General features: G+C 43.0%; 2 protein-coding genes across 2 annotated transcripts; both read left to right on the forward strand.

The window, feature by feature from the left end:
- Positions 1 to 800: 800 nt before the first annotated feature.
- Positions 801 to 13,248, forward strand: LOC127784437 (protein MATERNALLY EXPRESSED GENE 5-like). Its single transcript, XM_052311743.1, has 6 exons — positions 801 to 1,701; positions 6,788 to 6,865; positions 6,938 to 7,106; positions 7,233 to 7,294; positions 7,388 to 7,466; positions 12,808 to 13,248. Exons 2-6 carry the CDS (start codon positions 6,830 to 6,832, stop codon positions 12,825 to 12,827), a joined length of 366 nt encoding a protein of 121 aa, XP_052167703.1. The 5' UTR covers positions 801 to 1,701; positions 6,788 to 6,829; the 3' UTR covers positions 12,828 to 13,248.
- Positions 13,249 to 17,059: 3,811 nt separating this feature from the next.
- LOC127784436 (uncharacterized) lies at positions 17,060 to 21,604 on the forward strand. Its single transcript, XM_052311742.1, has 6 exons — positions 17,060 to 17,566; positions 19,404 to 19,480; positions 19,551 to 19,713; positions 19,840 to 19,901; positions 19,995 to 20,073; positions 20,560 to 21,604. The coding sequence occupies exons 1-6, from the start codon at positions 17,344 to 17,346 to the stop codon at positions 20,661 to 20,663; spliced, it is 708 nt and encodes a 235-aa protein (XP_052167702.1). The 5' UTR covers positions 17,060 to 17,343; the 3' UTR covers positions 20,664 to 21,604.
- The last annotated feature ends 319 nt before the right edge of the window (positions 21,605 to 21,923 follow it).

A 21,923-nucleotide genomic window follows, 5' to 3' on the forward strand; every position in this document is an offset into this window, starting at 1 on the left:
TACTGGGTTACATTCGATGAGTTTGGAGCTTACTATTCAGAGGTTGAGAGATAGAATTTCTCAGTGAAAACACCCCAGCATTGCGTTCTTTCACTCGATCTGAGCTGCACTGCACAACCGTGAGAACTCGATCCGGCAAACTTTGGGAGCAGATATATGGGCGTAATCAAGGTTGTCAGGATTGGGATACTAGACAGTATCGTTTTGCTCAAAGTAATATTGTATCGTAGGATCGTATCGTAGTATCAGGATACTAAGAGATTTTCTTTTTTTAAGTTTAATTAATATTTATGTTAATTATATATAGCCATTTTGTATAAAAAATGTAGTAATGATATATATCATGTAAATAGAGACATCTATCAAGAGAAACCACGTTGGTTTTGATATATTTAACTGATTTTTATATAAATTTGAGCATATTTAGTTACATTATTTTCAAACCATGTTATTTAAAATAATATTCTGTAGTATCGTAGGGATCGTAGAATCGGATACTACCTAAGATTTCGTATGATCGTGTAGTAATGAATAGTAGGATCGAGATAGTATAAAAATTAAGATACTAGGTGGGATCGGTATTGTTTCGGCTTGGTAGGATCGTAGTATCGTAAGATACTAGGATACGAATCGGGATAATGACAACCTTGGGCGTAACTACTTGGGCCGGAACGGATTCCCACGTGGAGATCTCCTCTAGATGGGCCTCAACAAACAGGCCAAACACACTTGCAGTTCAGTTTAGGCCCATCATTCTAAGCCCACTAAACTCTCCTGGCTACTCCACCGCTGCACGTGACACGTCATACGCCGCATCCTTCGTTCACGCCGCCGCCGCCTCGCGCTCTTGCCGACGGCCACCGCGCCGCCTCGCCGGTCGCCGCTCCCACCCTTCCACGGCGACCGGAGCCAAAGCCGGTGACCGGCGGGCGCGCCGACCTAGGGGAATGTGTACCTCACCTACCCCACATCGTCCCCGCACCCGCATTCCCTAAACCCCCAAACCCTAGCCCGCTCCTCCGGCGTCGGATACGCCAACCTGCTATATGCGAGAGAAGGGCATCCACAACTGTTTGATGATCTCCACCGGAGCCGCCGTTTACCGGAGTAACCGTGCTTACGCGTCAGCTGGAGGGGTGACCTCGGATTCGGTGGAGGGCTGATGGCTCCGACCCAGCTGGTCGATCGCTGCGGCGGCGGCGCCCCCGCGAGTCGCTGCTGTGAGCCTGTGATCGCCTGTGATGGGGGTGTCCGTGGTGGCGCAGGCGCCATGGGGGAAGTAACTCATGAGATGGGATGTGGCCGCAGGCGCGATTGTCGCTGTGATGGCGCCCTTGGCTATGCTTGGGGCGACGATGGTGGCACTGATGCCCCTGCAAGCGGCTTCGGTGCCCACGATTGGTGGTTCATTCGTGATGGTGGACTTGTGACCTTGCCACCGCCTCCTCCGCAAGACGAATTTGTGATGATGATGCAGCCTATGATAGTATGATAGCACATTCATCGATGACTGCGATGTCGCTGTGATGCCGTACCCACATGCCAGAGCTGCGATGGAGCTGCTGCCTTTGTGCGCAGGCCTTCCACCTTATTGACATGGTATTGCAGCCCCAACAAGCTGGACCTATGATGCCATTGTTGGCACAGCCGCCTTTGGCCATGGCACTCCTCTACTCAAGCTTCAACATCTGGACTACTTTGGTTCGTTCTAACACTCCACCTCCCCTGTACTTTACATTGGCAACATAAGACATGAGATATTTTTAATGTTGCTAGTCGTAGCTATTATTATTGTCAGGTTGATATAAGCTTCTTTTGTCTAAAATAAATAAATAAATAAATAAATAAATAAGCAAGAAATGAAGTGAGCTGCATAGCACATCAGCGATTAGCCTCTTATATTCCTTGTAATGTTAAGATGTAACCCAGTGATTGGATGTAGTTTCAACATGGAGGTATGCAATGTTTTGTTCGTTGTTTTGATTGTAGCTTTTCTTAAGCATGACTGCAATTGCTTGGTGTTATCTACTGATCATCATTGATCTGTGATCTTTGGCTTTGTTAATGAACTTTAGAATATAAGTGATCACTGATCATTGATCTGTGATCTCTAATCTATGTTTTTCTGGTAAGCTTCAAGATAATCTTAGGAACAGTTGTTGTTTTAGAATGGAGGTTATGCCTTTTCCTTTTATGCTTTGGCTTGTACAGTTTTTAAACATTTGTTCAGTGTAGCCTACCCTTTTCGGTTGTTAAGCAAAATGGCACATAAGGTTTTCTTGTAGAGTTTCAATTTTGGGTTAGGGAAATGTTTTCAACTGCTCTTGTGAAGAAATTTGGAATGTCTGTTTGGACCAAAGAGACGATGCAATTTATAATCTGTTGATGGCGATTTCACGTAGATCTGATCGGTTAGCTTAGGATTTGCATGATACTGCATTTTTTGCCGCTCTTACTTCATGCAGTTATTGAAAGTGCAGTAATGCAATCTCCTGTTTCCTTTTAATATTGGAGTATCATTTATCGATAGGATGTTTTCTTGTTACACTTGCTATCTCGAACCGAGCAAGAGCATTAGTAATTGCCATTTTGGCAATTGTTTGGAAATTTGTGTGTACACAATTATAGCGCTGCTGACAGCATGATGGTTCAAATAACTTGCCATTCTCAGATGGCCATCTATTAATTTTTCAACTCAATAGCCATATGCTTATGTGATAAAAATGAACCATACATATTCGAAAGAAATGGTTGTGGTTTTCCCAATACTAGTCAATGCCTGTGTATTGCAATGGATTTGTGAAAGATTAATTGTGCATGTTTCTGTTTTTAGCCCATTGGGATGGTTTTTTGGGTTGTTTTTAAAACCTTTTTTTTGTGGTGGGTGGGGGAGGGGGGGGGGGGAGGCAAGGATGTGCCCTGCATGTTTATTTCTTCTTGCATTGCATGCGGTGGAGGAAGGGGAGGGCGGACGAACGATTGCCCTTTTAAGTAGTTTAGAGAGAAATTTCAGAATTTGCCACCGAATACGTAGGCCTTTAAGGATTTGCCACCCAATCCGCACTCCTTTCAAAATTTACCACTGAGGATGCGAATTTCTTCATTCCGTGCCGCTTCGTCCACTTGTGCAGCTGAGCCTTCTGTCCTTCCGCTGGCTCCATCCTCGTCCATCCGCCATACACGCGAACCCAGCTCGGCGCCGACGTCATCCATCCGCTGCCTGTGTCAGCGTAATCTGTCCGCTTCGAGGGTGTCGCGTGGGTGGACGTCACGGGCAAGGTGGAGCTGACACGCTCGTGTTCCCTCCTTCTCTAACGGCTCTCACCTCCCAGCATCCACCGCAGGAGAAACCAAGCTGCGATGCATGGGGTCCCATCCTCCCTCTTCCCTCTCGTCGATCCCATCCCCCAAAACACTCGAGTTACGACGCGGGAGAGCACACATCCGTGGTGCACCGCGGGAATAGGAAGCGGCAGCGGCGGTGCACGGACTCCCCTCACCCCCATTCTCTGGCTCCTCACATGTGAAGTGTGGCGTATATGTCCCTCCCAAACCCTAGAAATTCGACGGGCTGGTGCTTCTTCCACACAGTTGGCTAGCTTGGGATCGGTTGTGGTCATAGATGGTGGCGATGCACACTGGGCTCGCAAAGTACGTTGGTGGCAGATGGAAGATGATGGAGCCAATGCAAAAGATAGACGGCATGACTTCACGGGCGAACGGAGTGGTATGGAACGAAGAAATTGGTACCCTAAGTGGTAAATTTTGAAAGGAGTGTGGATTGCGTGGCAAATCCTTAGAAGCCTGCATATTCGGTGGCAAATTCTGAAATTTCTCGCTTAGATATGCACCATACACATTCTTACCATGATTTGCAGAGAACCTAGGCCATTGGCGAAGCTAGGATTTAAACTTGAGGGGGCCAACTTAAGCTAATTACCGAGTGACAATGACCATAAAAAAGTTGCATCATAATACGCACAAAATTGAAACATTTTGACATGGATAATAAATCATATGAATATATTTGTTAGTTTTGACCATACAAAAGGATGTTTTCCTGCCTATTATTTAGTCATTGGCTACATACATATTTTTTGTTTTGAAGATTTTAGTATTTCAAATTAAAGTGAAGAGGTAAATAAAAATAAAGTATTAGGGCTTACAAAAAAATGCATATTTAGAACACGGTATGCGGACATTGGAACAACCGAGCTGTCCAAGCGTTGTTGTGTTCTTCGTGTTAGCTTGTTAGGTCTGCTTAGCCTAGGAAGCAGTCATCACCATCTAAAAACGATATACTGCTATGTCTCCCAAATAACTTGTTTGCATGCAATCCTAGCTGGCTAGTGGTAGCATTGGAAGCCTGAATACGCCAATGCACCAAGTACATGACATAATCATGTATTCGATGATTAATTAGCCGGTACTTAAGAAAAAATATTCGTCGTTGGGGGAGGCCTGACCTCCCTCCACTCCTCCCTGGCTCCGCCCATGACCTAGGCTTTTTCTCCACATTAATGTATATGCACTTTCATGATGTATTATTTGACCACCTCCATCTTGATGGACACACTCTAACCCCATGTCATGCAACACCACCCGGCACATGTAACTGACAAACAACACATGAATAGTAACTGCCAACAAATCACTACATGTTTTTGCACAATTAAGCCCATTCAATCCACACCAACACACCTCTATCAAAGAAACATCCACTGTATACGAATATGGATTAAAAAACATATACCACCGGTAAATTGTGACTCACCTAATGCCTCCCCAGTTACTGACCACACCACCGTCCCCATCTCAGTCTCATCTTATCTGTGCCTTTTTATGTGGGCATCTGGTAGAGGTGCTCTCTTCATCTGCATCCACCATTTCATTCACCAACTAAGTAGGCCTTTTTGAGCTAGGTGGTTGGTTGGCCTTGGCCTTATTAATTTTTCATGTGGTACTACAATATGCCATCATGTCCCTAAGTTGTGTCCTTCACATTTTATTTAGTATCTATGTAGTTATGTCTTTTACATTTATTTACATAGTTATGTCTTTTACATTTTTTTTACATAGTTATGTCTTTTACTTTTTTTTACATAGTTATGTCTTTTATGTGGTTATATGATGGAGAAGAAGCTTCCGATTTGTCTTTCTTGCCGTTTTGAGTTTCTTTTCTTGTGGTCAGAGCAGAATGCAAGAATTAAAAATTAGGTGAGAAATGGAACAGAAATTTTGGATTTAAACTTTGTTTCTTCTCTTGTTGTTACGCCCTCTGATATTTGGCCATGGCCACACCTCAATGTTTTCCACCACTGCTTCTACCATGCACCTGCAGTTTGATCTCTCATTGTTCTGCATTTGATGCGTGCGTTTGTAGCAGTTGTTGCCTTGTTGGTACTAAGTTGTTGTTGTTGTTGTTGTTGTTTCTTCAATGCTCAAAATTGCAACTTGGGAGATAAAGTTTGGCGGAGAAAGAGAAGTGTGAGAAGAAATATCGATCCTAATAACAATGGATGATGCAATACCGGCAATTTTTTGGGGCATCCAAAATAGTTTTGACTAATCAACCCATGTTACCCTGAAAATTATGTGGCCTATATCTGCATTAGGTCACCTGTTTATACAACATTTCTGGTTTCTTATCCTTTTTCTTTCTTAGTGTAAATGTTGTATGCGGATTGTTATTGTTAGCTGGGCCTCTGTTGCTTCGTGTAATTATTCTTGCTTTATTGAGGTGTTACGTATGATGGAAAGTTATAGTGTAGTTTGTACTTTGGAGTAACATGTAATCCAGTGAACTATCAGTTCTTCCTTCATAAGACACTATTTAGCATTCATTTTACCTGTCATTGTTTGTGGGCAATTCCTACCTATTTGTTTGTTTTTATATAATGGCAATTCCCCAGTACAACACTAACATTTCTCACTAATGGCTTTCAATCTTTGTTGTTCTTTAAAATGAATGGTTACCTCGATTGCCTGATTTCATAACCCAGACAAAGAAATTTCTCTTGTATTTTTTTTCTTTGCTTTTTTTAGTTGTTTCACAAAATTACATTGGTGAACCCGTCAATTTTTATAAATAGATGCCATGGTAACTGCTATGTACAAAATATAGGATCAACCTGTCAGAGATTTCCCTAATTCTCTAGTAATCTGGTGCGTCTTACTGGCTGGCTGGCTGGTGGTTGATCTGCTCGCTGGTGGTGTTGCAGTCTTGCAGGGTTCATCAGTGGTGTGAGCTGAAGTGGGGGTTCTGTGGTTTTTTGTTTCTCCGTTAAGGTTTCTCTTTCCGTTTCCCCTCTCGCTTGAGGGGACTGTTCACATGTTTGTTTCTGTTGCACTCCCATTTATTGTAACTTCTTAAATGGAAAGGGAAAAAATGTTAATGACACTTTACACTAGTTTCTGCCTAATGCATTTTCTCCAAGTGGGATGTACACTAGTTTAGCACTGCTCGAGGAGAGAGGATTGACGTGTCCTTTCATGTAAACATTTCTATTACTGTATTTTTGCAAATTTAGTGCATCTGATATCTAGGAATATGTTTTTCAATTCACATGGATTGCTCCTTTTCTGTGCTGCTAAACTAAGATCATATTTGCCTATAATTAGTCTAGGTAAAAATATATCTTTTGCGATGTAATTCATATTGCACCTCGTTGGTGCTTTTGCCCTCAGAAAAATATTGATGAGACTGTTCACTAATTTCTGCCTAATGTATTTTCTCCAAGTGGAATGTGCATTTAAATATTTTAGCACTTTACACGTTTGTTTGCAGATATGCCTTCTGGAACAGGGAAATGGCCTCTTCCATGAATGAATGAGCCCCCTCTATAGCCATCACTTGAACGATCAGGTAGCATATTGATTGTAAGTTTGTTGATTTGAGGCTAGCAACTTTTTTACCAACATAGTAATTATCTTCCAGTGGCAGATGTCTTATGTTGCTGGTACTAACCAAAGTGCGATTCCACTTGGTGGGATGGCCAGATATTCAGTGGGCATGGACAGTGGAAACCATGGCGCTACAAGAACTGAATCAAGAACTCTCTATGTGGAAGGACTACCTTCGAACTGCACAAAGAGAGAGGTTGCACGTATCCTTTTCTATGCTTGTAAACTAAAATCACATTTTCCTAGCTATAATTAGTCTAGGTATCTTTTGCAACGTAATTCATATTACACCTCCTAGGTACTTTTGCCCTTAACTCTTTCTTCTGCAGATATTTTTCGCCCCTTTTCTGGTTTTCGTGAGGTGAGATTGGTCAACAAGGAGTCTAGGCATGTAAGTTAAATGCTACCTGTGATCCAAATTTTCCCTGTTATTTTTTGCAAAGCCAAGCATGCTTACATGTCAAATCCCCTCTCTGTTTTGCAGGCTGGAAGCTGTAACCTCTTGTGTTTTGTTGATTTTTCATCTCCTCCTGAAGCTCGTGCTGCTCTGGAGACTCTGCAAGGTAATTATAACATCATATTTTCTGCATCCATATGCATTGTACTTATGTTGCCAATTTCGTTAGATAGTGCTTGTGCACAGTTTCATTCTTTTATGTTTGTGTGCCTTTAGTCTTTTTAAAAATCTGTTTATTTTTCTGAATATTTTTCCCTTTGTCCCACATCCAGTAGGTTTTAGTGTGATGACTGAACTCTGTAGAGTGTAGTCCATAGATAACTAAACTAAGATTATTATTATTTTTTTGCTGAAAACTAAGATTGTTATTTCGAAATATCATATTTTTTCCTTGTTCCACTTTGAAACCAGCTTACTGTCATTCTATGTGTGCTATATCATATGTAATAATATTTGTGTGCACATCAACTTTAGTGCTTTCCATCATAAAACTAGACGTTTCATTGGTAGGGAGAGAATAAACTTTGAGCTTCTAATACTTGTTCAGGTTATAAGCTTGAATTTGGCTCTGAAACTATGACGTTTTACTTTGCAGGCTATAAGTTTGATGAACATGACCATGAGTCTTCCAACCTGCGCATACAATTCTCTCTCACTCCTCGCAGGAGGTCAATTGGTGGGCCTCGTGTTAGAAACTAAGTTTCTTGGGTGGAGTTGAATTAATAATGCAGAGCAAAATTTGTGGAGAATCTCTAGGGAGACTTGTATACAATGCTAGACCAAACTTGACTCTAGGGAAACAGCTTCTTCCACGAAGCAACGAGCCCCCATTATGTCCATCGCTTGAACAATCAGGTATTATATCAATTATAAGCTTGTTAATTTAAGGATAGCAACTTTCTTACTAACATAGTGCTGGTTGCAGATGTCCTATGCTGCTGGTGCTAACCAAAGTGCTATTCCACTTGGTGGGATGGCCACATATTCAGCGGGCATGGACAGTGGAAACCATGGCGCTACAAGGACCGAATAAAAAACTCTATGTGGAAGGACTACCTTCGAACTGCACAAAGAGAGAGGTTGCACATATCCTTTTTATGCCTGTAAAATAAAATCACGTTTTCCTAGCTATAATTAGTCTAGGTATCTTTTGCGATGTAATTCATGTTACACCTCCTAGGTGCTTTTGTCCTTAACCCTGTCTTCTTCAGATATTCTTCGCCCCTTTCTGGTTTCTTTGAGGTGAGGTCAACAAGGAGTCTAGATATGTAAGTTAAATGCTACTTATGAACCAAAACTTCCCTGTTCATATTTTGTAAAGCCTAGCATTGCTTATATTTTGTTCTCTTTTGCAGGTGGAAGGTATATAATCTCTTGTGTTTTGTTGATTTTGCAACTCCTTCTGAAGCTCGTGCTGCTCTGGAGACTCTGCAAGGTAATTACAACATCATTTTTACCTATGAAATTTATGATTGTCTGCATCCATATGCATTTTCTTATGCTGCCAATTTCTCTAGTTAATGTCTCTGCACCTGCATTAGATGCTTTTCTTTGCTGTGCTTTAACATGCATTGAAGTATAGCAGTTTAGTTTTCATAGGCACCCATTTCACCCGTCATACACTTTCAGCCAAAAATTGCCACAGTTGTGCCAGCCACACTTTTCATGGCAAAAAAATGTGGCTGCCAACTAAAGTGCTATATACAATGATTAATGTATGCCATCTTCATTTGTGGTTAGTACATTTTTTTTCTGTCATTTTGTTTCACCCTATATAGACCATTGTTGCATGTCTACGACTATTAAAGGATATGCTTGCTATTCTGAACAACTTAGTAGCAAGCTCTTCTATCTTAAACCACATGCCAACAGGCTTATCTACTTTCACGATTTTTTGTGAAACCAGGCACTATTTTGTCATTTCAGTAATTCAGTTAAAATATAATTATACAATGTCAGTGCGCTTTTGGAGTTGCTATGGAAACCATTGTTGGAAACAGGCAGGGGCATATGTACAGTAGTATCACTGGTCTCAGATGGATGCCATCCAACCAATCCAGTGTATTGCTAGCATTTGTACGCATTTACGCACTTACCCCCGGCAGTGCAACTGTGCAAGCTTGTTGACCCCAGCCGCTAAATTGCAGCAGCTCAGAGGCTAAACAATATAGCTCCATCTTTGAAAACTTAAACAGTTTAACTGGTGTGGTAGGTGCTGGAGCCCGAATCTATTTTCCAACATCCTTCCTCTTTCATATTATAAGATGTTTTAGATTTTGAATAGATTCATTCATGCATCCATCATCCTTCCTCTTTCACATTATAAGATGTTTTAGATTTTGAATAGATTCATTCATGCATCCACATGGCTACATATATATGCTCAACTTCATATGTATGTTAGTGAATTTAGACAAGAGATAAAAAGACCAAAACTTTTTATAATGTGAAACGGAGGGAGTATATGTTTTGGTACCATCAGCCACCACTAATGTCGCAGTTTAAAATATTTGATCTGTTGACTATAATTATTTCTTTTAGCTAATGTTTCTATCCATGTAATTAGGCCAATAATTCTATTATCAACTATTAAAAGTTAACCATATTTTTAGCTATTAGTAAAAACAACTTCAATAACTTGCTTGTCTGACCAAAAGAATAAAGGATTTGTATGTCTTATTAGGTTCTAACTCTCAAAGTATTGCTCAATACAGAATTAAGTCTAAAATTAAGTGATTCAAACCTTAAACTTTAATTAGTCTCAAATGAACATGCTCATTGAAACAACAGCAATATTCTACCGACAACTCTAGCTAAAAAGATCAGCTCAAGGACACCTTAGCTTATAAATATTTAGAAATGGAGCCCTTCCAAACACCGCATAAGTATAAGTGAGTGGTGACACCGGTGCCCCAAAATCCTGGATACGCCCCTGGAAACAGGGAAACCACCAAGTTTTGGTTGGATTGGTGTCTGCATGGCAAAACAATCTTTGAATTAGCTCCAAACTTGTGCTAGCTGATCTCTAAGTGCACCTTTAAACAATGCACTGTGGCTCAAGCGCTGAATAACAGAAGATGGTTGGCTGCCACATGGTGCTTTTATTGTTCAAGTGCTTATTTCACTTGAGAAGGCATCTACATCAGGAAGTCGGCCTATAATGCTTATTTCATGTGGTCTATCAAGTTTGCTCCTTGGAAGCGAATTTGGAAAAGTTGGGCTAGCTTCGCTGCAAGTTATTCACTTGGTTAGCTGTTTAACAACTGGTGTTGGATGGTTGACAGGCTTGCTAAGCGAGGTTTATCGCACCCGAATGCTTGTCCCTCCTGCGACCAGGATGATGAATCTATTCGGCACTTTCTCATCTCATGTGTATTTCCCCGCCATGTCTGGACATGTATTCTACAGAAGCTGAATATGTTGGCCTCCGTGCCTCGGTCTACCGCGTGTCTCTCTAGTTGGTGGTAAGTTAACAGAGGTGTTCCTAAAGACCAAAGAAAGGGGCTCAACTCCTTGATCATTCTAGTAAGCTAGGAAATATAGAAGCACCGGAATGCATGTGTGTTTGAGGGAACAAAGCCCCAATGTTCAGGTGGTTCTGCATTCTATTGCGGAAGAGAGCAGCCTGTGGTGCTGGGCTGGCACCTCCGCACTTCGTGAGCTACTTGTTTGGTCGCTCACAATAGTCACCTAGTCCGTCCTTATGGTGTTATCCTCCTTTGATCTTGTTCCCATTGGCAATAGGCAATTGTTTTTAGTCCTTTTGATCTTGGGGGGGGGGGGGGGGGGGGGGGGAAGGGGGTTTATCCGCCTTTATAACTTTCTTCTCTTAATGAAATGACACAATTCTCTTGCATGTTCGAGGAAAATAAGTCAAGATAAAACAATCGTCTAATTTGCATCTCATATTTCCCCAAAGGTACATCAACCATTTCTACGCATCAGTAAAATTTATCAATTGGCCGTTGAAATGGCAAAATTACTACTACATTTTTCTATTTTGTTACTAAATTATACATTCAATACCCTTTAAATTCTACAACAACCTGTAACCCCTTCCAACCGTTTGTAAGTCAGCAGGGTCTAGATTTGTTTTTGTTTTTTTTTGGCCCCCATGGTATATTTCTGTTAAAAAAAGATAAAAGTAATAACCTTTTTTAAAAAAATCTTAGTTCTGTCACTTGTTCCCATTGGCATTGACTGTATACAGCTTCTACCAATGCATTTGTGTTTTGAGGAACTGCTAATTAAAGTACTGGAGTTTTTTATGTGGTAGCACGCCCTTAGTAGTATTGCAAACTTGCGATCCTTGGTGAGTAGAAGCATGATGTTGTTACATAGGCTCATATCAGTTGCTGGTGTGATTAGACAAATCATGCTCTTTGACATGAATGAACCTATCCTAATTTATCCTTTGAGCTTCATTACCAGGAACAGTAGTTGGTTGTGCTGTATACTTTTAATCTTGCGTGGATATTCACCTAGTCTCAATGTTTCATGAACGTGAGAACCACATATGGCTGCCAAAACATGCAAGCGTGATTCCAGTTTATTGAATCGTGCATGCTAGATAAAGGGCCTAATTACCTTTATAGATGTGTTGGCAAGGAGTAGAAATCAGTGTGGTTGTGTGAGTTTAATGATCTTTTGTATTTTACTATTGCAATAAATTGAAAGTTTAAGTTGGGAAGAAAGGCCGTTCTGAACATTGTTGTTAGAGGTTTAAACAAACGAGATGGTATTAGAAAGGGGGTCCTGGTTATCCTGCAACCTTAACCACCTTTACCACCTGTTATCATTATCCATTACTTGGCTGTATCTTCGTAGGCTGATGCTAGGTTATTCAACCTCTGGCTGTTTGTAGCAACAGGGTAATAGAACATTTATTGATTTATACTCACTCACTAATAAATGAAACGCCGGTTTCCTTCTTTGTCAAGAGAGAAGAATTTTGTCCTTCCTATTAGACAAGATAAACACGGCATATTACTTTTCTAGCAATTAACTGTGGGTAGTGATCGTTTCTTCTTTCTGATTGTCGAAATGGCCATTGCCATCCAGCTTTCCACCATAAATAAACTGACATGGATATTGCGGTAAAAGAACTGCCATTGATAGCAAAATTCTAAAATCTATCCTGCAACATTAATTTCTGACTAGAAGAATAAGGCAAATTTTTTTTTTGCTCCTGCTGCATTATTTGCTTCTTCAAGTTCCAGCATGACAATATAAATTCATTCGACTAGACAAACTTGAAATGTTTAATGGACGTAGTGTAATAGTAGTACTACCATTTATAGCACAGTTTTGTCACTACCTGCAGCAATTTTGAAAAAAAAATCAACACTAATGTGGTTGTAACTTTCAGACATGTTGATACGAAATCTATTCATAGGATGTGACCTCAACTTCTGCCTGATACGCTCAAAGGTCTGTGTGTTTTGCAGTGATCACCAGTTACTACTAAGGAAAGGTGTTCGGTGATGCCACTAAGATCATGGTTCCAGGGACGATGCAAAGGCAATGGAACATGTTTCACTGAGGTTCTCATTCAGGGCAAAGGGGAATTGCTCTTCGGAGCTATGTGAATTTGGTAAGTGGTACCCTTCTTAGAGTGGTCTATTCCATGGTGCAACAGCTTATGCATCATACAGATTTTGGAATGGTTCTTATGTTATGATCGTTTTGATGTACTCCATTCATCCTAAACATATTTAAGCTTGTCTATCTACTTATCTTTTTTCAGTTTGGCAGAAACACTGCTTCGTATGGTTGCAAGTGTATTCTAGCGTGAATTGTATTTTCTCAAGGTCTAAACTGTAACTGAATTTAAATTGTAATGCTTGGAGTGAATGTCTTAAGTTAAAAACTTTTGCTTTTTGTTTGAATTAAGTATTCCCTTTGTTTCATATTATAAGTCGCTTTTTTTTATAGTCAAACATCTTTAGGTTTAGTTAAGTTTATAGAAAAAATTAGCAATATCTATTCCACCAAATTAATTTCATTATATATAACATTGTATATTTGATAATATGTTTGTGTTGTATTGAAAATGTTGTTATATTTTTCTGTAAACTTAGACAAACTTAAAAAAAGAGTTGATTAGGAAAAATGTCAAAACGAATGACTTATGGTATGAAACGCAACGCGGGGAGTATATGGCTATGGTACAAAGACATTGTAACTACAGCAGTATATTGATTTGCCCCTCTTTTCTACTTCGAGCGGATGAGATGAAGTTTACTCCGCTCCACGAAGAGTTGATTTTTACAAAATTCCGGACAAATTAGCATCATGATGAAAAGATGTCGAAGCCATCCAATAAGCCCCTTGATTGGTTGCGACCTTTCGTTAATTGCTTGGTGGACCCCTTGAAAATTCAACTTTTTATGGGACATATTTCAGTTACTGTCGAATTCGTTTCAACTCGGACCTGCTTCGTTAATCATTTTATGCATATGCTTAAACTTGTAAGCAAATTTGAATTTGGCTCATATGGTCAAGTTTTGGAATACCGTAAACGAGGCACCATTTTACTTCTCACTAGTAGATTTGCTCGAGGCACCATTGTACTTCTTACCATATGTATCTTTCATGGCCTTGTTAGTATTTTAGTGTGAATGAATGCCGCAGCAAATAGCCAAGGTCCTTTTTAAAGAACATATATTAACAGGTTACTGATCTACGGAATCAACGGACATATTAGGGATCGGGAGTGTTTGAATTAGGGAGCACAAAATTACACCGACACTGAGGGCCATATGTCAATGATAGAGGGGTAAATATATCAGTGATAGGCAGTTGTTGTGGCAGATTTACTATCACTGACTACCAACATTTTGTAATCACCACCACCAACAATTAGAGCAAGGTCAATAGTGCAGCCTACTGCTAGCTCCAAATCATCTATAACTAATGTAATAGTCAATTCATACAATAGTTGCTTACTATACTATTTATACCTGGTCCCACCTATCATACACATATTACATCTTGGAGTTCGTAATGTAGCTGGCTACAGTTCTGTAGCCCGCTGCCCTTCTCTCTCTTCCTTTATCTCTTTAAAATATGTTTATAGCTGGCTTATAGCTTGCTATTGTACCTGCTGTTAGTAGATTAGTTTTGGCAAATTTTGCCACATGACATTGTGACTCTGCGGTTTTAGCCGTAGGACACCGCGCGAAGTGACTTTTGGAGGAATATACTCTCAAAATGTGGTTATTTGCTGGTGGACACCGCACCCATTAAATTAGTAATTTTCGGTTGAATAGGAGAGATAAATTGTGTTAAAGTTCTAAAATGTCCTTGGGCCCACATGTCAGGTCTTCCTTCTCTCTATCCCCTCCCTCCACACTGCAATGGCTAGCGCTTCTCCGTCCTCTATGTCAACGCGAAGGAGATGGCTCGTGCTGGGCTAACCCACAAGCAGGAACCCGAAGAGGGAGGCCAGCTGATTGGAGCCGTACGCCGGCGAGAGAGGGAGCGCCACGCGCTGGGCGACGACGTGGGGTCAGGGAGCGGAGCAGAGAAGAGCTGGGCGTGGGGGCGGGGCGGTGGCAGTTGTGTACGGCGGCAGCGGCGGCCGTCTTCTGCTGTAGCTGGTGTCGCATAGCCACGCCAGCCGTTGCTCCGCCATCGCACCGGCCGCCGCTCCTGCACGAGTGCGCCACCGCGTCGCGCGCCACCCTACGATGCGTCGCCGGCCGCCCGCATCGTGCCGCACGGTTGCCGCGAGCCGCGCCGTCCGCTACTCCACCTTCGCGCTAGCCGCCGCTTCTGCACAAGTGCGCCCAATGCCCTGTGCCGCGGGCTGCTCGTATGCCCTGTGCCACTCGCATCGCCCGCTGCCCTATGCCGAGCAGCCACGCCGGTCGTTGCTCCGCCATCGCGCGGACCGCCGCTCCTGCACGAGTGCGTCCCTGTGTCGCGCGCCGGCCGCTCGCATCGCGCCACATGGTCGCCGCAAGCCGCGCTAGCCGCTGCTCCACCTTCGCGCTGGCCGCCGCTCCTAGACGAGTGTGCCATCGCATCACCCACTGTCCTCTGTCGCGTCGCCAGTCGCCTGCATCGCGTGCCGCGTTGCGCCACACGGTCATCGCGAGCCGTGCCGTCGAGGGAGAGAGAGGAAGAAGATAGGAAGAGAAAGAGGAATAAGGGGCAATTTGGTAAGTCATGTAAAAAAGTGGAGCCATCTCGTCTACTCAGCACCGAAATCATTAATTTAATGGGTGCGGTGTCCACCAGCAAATAACCACATTTTGAGAGTGTTTTCCCCAAAAAGTTACTTCGCACGATGTCCTAAAGCTAAAACCGCAAAGTCACGATGTCATGTGGCAAAATTTGCCATTAGTTTTTCAGGCTTTTGCTTGGCCGGCTCAACATCCAACGCTCCGATGACAACTGTGGCAATACCCAGCGAATCCCATGCAAAAGGAAAAAAGTTATACCTGAGTTCCCTCGTCTTGTCGCTGAATTACAAAATCATCCCTGAATCGAAAAACGAGATATATATAGCATCTCTCAACTTAGAAAACTAGGCTCTCTAGGTCTTTAGGTGATTTTGTCTTTGGTTTTTACCGACGTGATAGCTGAGTCAGCATTGGACCCCATATGGACCATACATGTTAGTGACTACTTCCCTTCCTCTCTCTCTCTCCACCTCTCTTCATCTCTTCTCCAGTCCTCTCCATCTGAGATGTGCAACGGGCGACGAGGAGAAGGGCCAGCGCGGCGGGCGTGACCGGCGACGGGCGGGGAGAACTGGAGGCGCGCGGTGCCCGACGGTGGCCCTCGCTGACAGCGACGACGCTTGTTGGTGACGACGAGCAAGGAGAAGAACGGTGGCCGGTGGAGAGGAGCTAGGAGTCAGCAGCGTCACTAAGCTTGACCGGTAATGGCGAGGAAAGCGGGAGCCCATCCCCCCAACGACGGTGGGCTCACGAAGGATGTCTGGGCAGGGGTGCTGTCAGCGAGAGCTTGATGGAGCCGGAGAAGAGGGGCCGAAGATCTAGGAGGGGAAGTAGAGAGGCCCGCTGCCGCCGCCAATGTGTAGCTCCTCTCCATCGGTCACTACTCGTAGCGGCAAGGAGGAGGAGGAGTGGCCTAAGGTGTTGGATATCGGGCGGCGACGAGCGAGAGGGAGGAGTAGTTTGGCGGCGGCATCAGTGTGGTTGGCTGGTCGTTGCGTGGCCACCGCCTCCTCCCGAGCTGCTTTGCCTAGCGACCAGCCCCGGTGATCTCTTCCTGTGCCGCCTCTCCCCCGCCACCTCCGCGACCGGCTGACTACCCGTGCCGGTATCTACCTCGACGACCCTTTCCCATGCCGCCTCTCCGCCGCTCCCCGTTGCTACGACCGGCTGCCTCGTCACGCCGGCATCTGTCGCTCTGCACCGGCCTGATGTGAGAACGGGGAGAATGAGAAGAGTTTATGTCATTGACATGTAGGTCCCACGTTAACTCAGCTACCTAGTCGGATAAAACCGGAGTCAATGCCGCCATAGGAGGGACCTCAGGTATACTTTTCCCCACGCAAAAACTACCCAGCCCATCATCACGGCCCATGCAGGCCCGACACGCTTGTCGAAGGCAGCCCACACTGCACAACTTCTCTCTCCCTCCAGCCGTCACGCGCGCCGCGCCGCGCCGTAGCGCGCGTCCACACCAGCGCGGCGCGGCGCAACGCGGTGCCCGCGCGCCGCTTGCTCCCCCCTCCTCGCGCTCCACGCGCGCCCGCGCTCGCCGCCAGCGCGCGCTGCCCCGGAGCGCGACGACAGCTGTGTGGGGGGCAGCGACAGCGCCACTGGCGTCAGCACCAGTAACCGAAGCCGCGCTCGCTGGCTACAAAACACGCGCCCCCTCCTCCCCTCACCGCGGCTGCGCACGCATTCCCCATTCCCCATTCCCCTATCTCTCGAACCCTAGCCCCTAGTCCCCTCCCGAACCCTAGCCCCCACCGCGCCGCCGCCGCCGCCCTCCCGATCGCGATGGCCGCCGAGAGCTACTGGCAGTACCAGTACGCCGCCGTCGACCCGCGCCAGCAGGCGCCGGCGCCGGTGCCTGTGCCCACGCCCGCGCTCATGTGGCAGCAGCAGCAGCAGCAGGCGGGGTATCAGCCCGCCGTGGCGCCGGTCGCGCCCCCGATGGCTGCTCCGCCGCTGCCCGCCAGCCCCCCGCCGTCGTTCAAGCGCCAGCGCCCGGAGTACTTCGGTTCGTGCTCGCCCACACATTCCTCCTCTTCTTGATTGTTAATTTTGTGTTGCCTGCTAGATTAGTCGTAAGAAAGTATAGGTAGCTTTGTTGTGGGTATCCATGGGGTTTAGGGCTTTAGGCTATAGAACATATAATTGATGATAGTGGAAGCTAGTCTTTTTTTATAAGCAGATCTTGTTGTCCTGAACTTTTGGGGTTCAGGGCGAGACAAAATCAGAGGCCTTTTATTTGAATGTATCATCATCAGTAATCTTAATAAATTGCAAATATCCCTCATGTTTGAATTACAGATCCAGATATTATCAGTTATAAGTCTGAAACTCTGAATAATAGGGAGCAGAATCACCTGGATTTTTGTGATCTTGTAGAAACTGAAATATCATCAAGAACTCGTGGAAGCCAATCTCCTCAAGGGTATAATCTGTTAGAGGACTCCTAAAAAGGGAAAACACACACACACACCAACTATAGAAAATCAGTGCAAAGCTATGAGATAAACCAACCAACCACTCAACTCAAGGAGATCTTGCTGACTAACTAGAGAAACTAATTATTATGAACAACTCGCAGGAATGAGGAATTCATAACCAATCAACTCTAATGGCAATCTTTAGAACCAAAAGAAATCAAAGTTCCATCTTTTTTTTGTCAATCTTCTTTGGGGTGTTATTCAACCCTGAAGCAAAGGAGTGAGATCTAAAAAACTTAAAGAGTACGACATATGCAGTGGCTGAATGACGGGATTACATGCAGCAAATGACACACTTAATTAGGCTTTAATCATGCTAGCTAACCCAGCGTAGTTTCGGGAATAGAGAAGAGTCGAGGGGAATGAGATAGCTTCGATGCTTCGTGACCTGCGCAGACTGATATGCTTGTTGGACATCTGCTAATGAGGCTTGGGCTTCCAAACAATACGTGTGTGGGCTGGGGCCCTGACTGCCCTGCCTCAGGGCCGGCCTTGTGTTTTCCCTGCCACGCTGTACTATTAACCTGTCCAAGGAAATGGTAGGAGAAGTTGCAGGCTTGTAGTTTTGAATTGTTCCAATGGTAGATGTTTGTTTGAAATGAATACATAAAAATGAAACCATTCCTCCTTTCCTGATAAAGCCTCAATGTCGTAAGATGGGAACTAGTAATTTTCATATGTGAATCTACAAGATCATATTGATTCTTTGTTTTCTTTGAAGTTAGATGGTGTAGCATGGTTTATATGATATGTTAGATTGAATTAATCTCTGGTTAGGCTAATGTTTCACTATCATTGGTAGGCGCTAGGCAAAAGGTTTCGGCTTCTATTATAGAGTAGTCGGTCTGACTATTTTGATGGCTAAATGGTTTGTAAATTCTGAAATCTAAAACAAGAGAAAAAAAAAGGAATCTGTTGTGTAAAAAGGTTCTAATAATCTCTACAAAGGAATTTGCTGCTTGCATGCCGTTACGTGGTTTGCCGCCAATTCTGAATGCATATATCATCACAACAATAAAGTTTAGTCCTTTTTTAGTATCATTTTATTGGGAAAATGATTGCTTGCTATGCACAGCTACCTGAAACTATGTATCAGGATTGCCTACCTGCACATATATTTGGCGGCTTTTTAGTTGTTAGATAATGTTGTAATTACCGCACATCATTAATTCTTCACATGTTTGCTTCTATTGCAACCCCATTTTTGTCATAGCTTGCTTCTTAAATGGAAAGGGAAAAAATATTGACGAGACTGTTCAGTAGTTTCTTCCTAATGTATTTTCTCCAAGTGAGATGTTCATTTGTTTCAGTCAAAAAAAAAACATGTGCATTTGTATATTTTAACACTTTACACTTTGTTTGCAGACATGCCTTCTGGACTGGGAAACAGCCTCTTCCACGAAGCAATGAGCCCCCATTATGTCCATCGCTTGAACAATCAGGTATTATATCAATTATAAGCTTGTTAATTTGAGGATAGCAACTTTCTTACTAACATAGTGCTGGTTGCAGATGTTCTATGCTGCTGGTGCTAACCAAAGTGCTATTCCACTTGGTGGGATGGCCACATATTCAGCGGGCATGGACAGTGGAAACCATGGCGCTACAATAACTGAATCAAGAACTCTCTATGTGGAAGGACTACCTTCGAACTGCACAAAGAGAGAGGTTGCACGTATCCTTTTCTATGCTTGTAAACTAAAATCACATTTTCCTAGCTATAATTAGTCTAGGTATCTTTTGCGATGTAATTCATATTACACCTCCTAGGTGCTTTTGCCCTTAACTCTTTCTTCTGCAGATATCTTTCGCCCCTTTTCTGGTTTCCGTGAGGTGAGATTGGTCAACAAGGAGATTAGGCATGTAAGTTAAATGCTACCTGTGAACCAGATTTTCCCTGTTATTTTTTGCAAAGCCAAGCATGCTTACATGTCAAATCCCCTCTCTGTTTTGCAGGCTGGAAGCTGTAACCTCTTGTGTTTTGTTGATTTTTCATCTCCTCCTGAAGCTCGTGCTGCTCTGGAGACTCTGCAAGGTAATTATAACATCATATTTTCTGCATCCATATGCATTGTACTTATGTTGCCAATTTCGTTAGATAGTGCTTGCGCGCAGTTTCATTCTTTTATGTTTGTGTGCCTTTAGTCTTATTAAAAATCTGTTTATTTTTCTTAATATTTTTCCCTTTGTCCCACATCCAGTAGGTTTTAGTGTGATGACTGAACTCTGTAGAGTGTAGTCCATAGATAACTAAACTAAGATTTTTTTTTTTTTGCTGAAAACTAAGATTGTTATTTCGAAATATCATAATTTTTCCTTGTTCCACTTTGAAACCAGCTTACTGTCATTCTATGTGTGCTATATCATATGTAATAATATTTGTGTGCACATCAACTTTAGTGCTTTCCATCATAAAACTAGACGTTTCATTGGTAGGGAGAGAATAAACTTTGAGTTTCTAATACTTGTTCAGGTTATAAGCTTGAATTTGGCTCTGAAACTATGACGTTTTGCTTTGCAGGCTATAAGTTTGATGAACATGACCATGAGTCTTCCAACCTGCGCATACAATTCTCTCTCACTCCTCGCAGGAGGCCAATTGGTGGGCCTCGTGTTAGAAACTAAGTTTCTTGGGTGGAGTTGAATTAATAATGCGGAGCAAATTTTGTGGAGAATCTCTAGGGAGACTTGTATACAATGCTAGACCAAACTTGACTCTGATGCACCGTTAGTGTTGTATGTTGTTGCTTTGCAAAGATTCTGCCGTGTAGGTTGGTATGGATGTGTTGATAACTATTGGTTGGATGGAAACAAAGTAGATGGGGCTGAAACATTGTTTAATCATGTGCTGTGTGATCTGAATTACATCTATTCTGCTGTGGATGATTGCAATGAGTACATACATGGTGCATCGGCACATGTATAGTAGTGAGTTATGAATGTGTTATCTGGCTTAGATTGTTTGCAGGTTGATTTCATGGTGCAAGACTGCTCCTGTACCATTTCTTACAAAAAGGATTTCGGTGAGTTTCATTGGTTTTTCATAGCAGTTTTTCTTGCCTGAAATAGTCTTACAGTGATTCGTAAGGACAAGAGTATCTCACCACCTATATCCTTGGTATTTGACAAAATCAAATTGGAATGGGTCCTTCAAATAAGCTGATATCTTGTTCAGAGGCTCTATGTGTTCTTTTGCAGATGGCAATGTTGGCTGAAAAATGTTGTGTTGTGCCTGGAAGATGCTATGTCACTGAATCCCCAGCAACAACAACAGGGCACACCTATAGACTTGTAGCATTACTAGAAACAACAATATGCATGTGTTTTCTGGAGATGGATAAGCTACTGTATGTATGGGAATTTCAGCATGTACTTAGCAGTTGTTCAATACTGGTTTCTGGGCCTCAGTTTTTTTTTTTCTCTGTAGGCACAGATTGAGATGCATTTTTGTTGCATCTGCAGGACATGTAAGCCAATTGCTTGTGCTCCCTGATACTGAAGTTGTAACATGTAACTTTTGACTTACCATGTAGTAGTACTGTAAGTATGGAGTCATGGATGATTGTCCTTTGATTACTTTGAAATAAAACCTGTTGGTGACATTTTTTATGCATTCATCTGGAACAAGAGAATTGATGTGTACCGTCAACGGTAAGCATAGCTTCTCTTCATGTGAAGAAAGCTGCATTGCATAACTGTCCTGCAGGTTGTGATTGAGTGAAGAAATGCTCTGCAAGGACATTAGGGGTCTGTTTGGGGAAGGTTCTGACAGCTACAGCTTCTTCCAAAATTAGAAACTATTGCAAACAATCTAGTTTTTCATTCAGATTCTTAGTAGTTGTAGCTGTAGAATCCAAAAAATAAACTAGAAGCTAGAAATTGGAA

The sequence above is a fragment of the Oryza glaberrima genome, chromosome 9 (assembly GCF_000147395.1).
Source record: "Oryza glaberrima chromosome 9, OglaRS2, whole genome shotgun sequence".
Taxonomy (NCBI): domain Eukaryota; kingdom Viridiplantae; phylum Streptophyta; class Magnoliopsida; order Poales; family Poaceae; genus Oryza; species Oryza glaberrima.

Coding starts and splice junctions, on each gene's coding strand:
- LOC127784437 (XM_052311743.1), top strand. CDS start 6,830: ATGAGCCCCCTCTATAGCCATCACTTGAACGATCAG. Junction 6,866..6,937: donor GCCATCACTTGAACGATCAG/GTAGCATATTGA, acceptor ATTATCTTCCAG/TGGCAGATGTCTTATGTTGC. Junction 7,107..7,232: donor CACAAAGAGAGAGGTTGCAC/GTATCCTTTTCT, acceptor TTTCTTCTGCAG/ATATTTTTCGCCCCTTTTCT.
- LOC127784436 (XM_052311742.1), top strand. CDS start 17,344: ATGGCCGCCGAGAGCTACTGGCAGTACCAGTACGCCGCCGTCGACCCG. Junction 19,481..19,550: donor TCCATCGCTTGAACAATCAG/GTATTATATCAA, acceptor TGCTGGTTGCAG/ATGTTCTATGCTGCTGGTGC. Junction 19,902..19,994: donor TCAACAAGGAGATTAGGCAT/GTAAGTTAAATG, acceptor TCTGTTTTGCAG/GCTGGAAGCTGTAACCTCTT.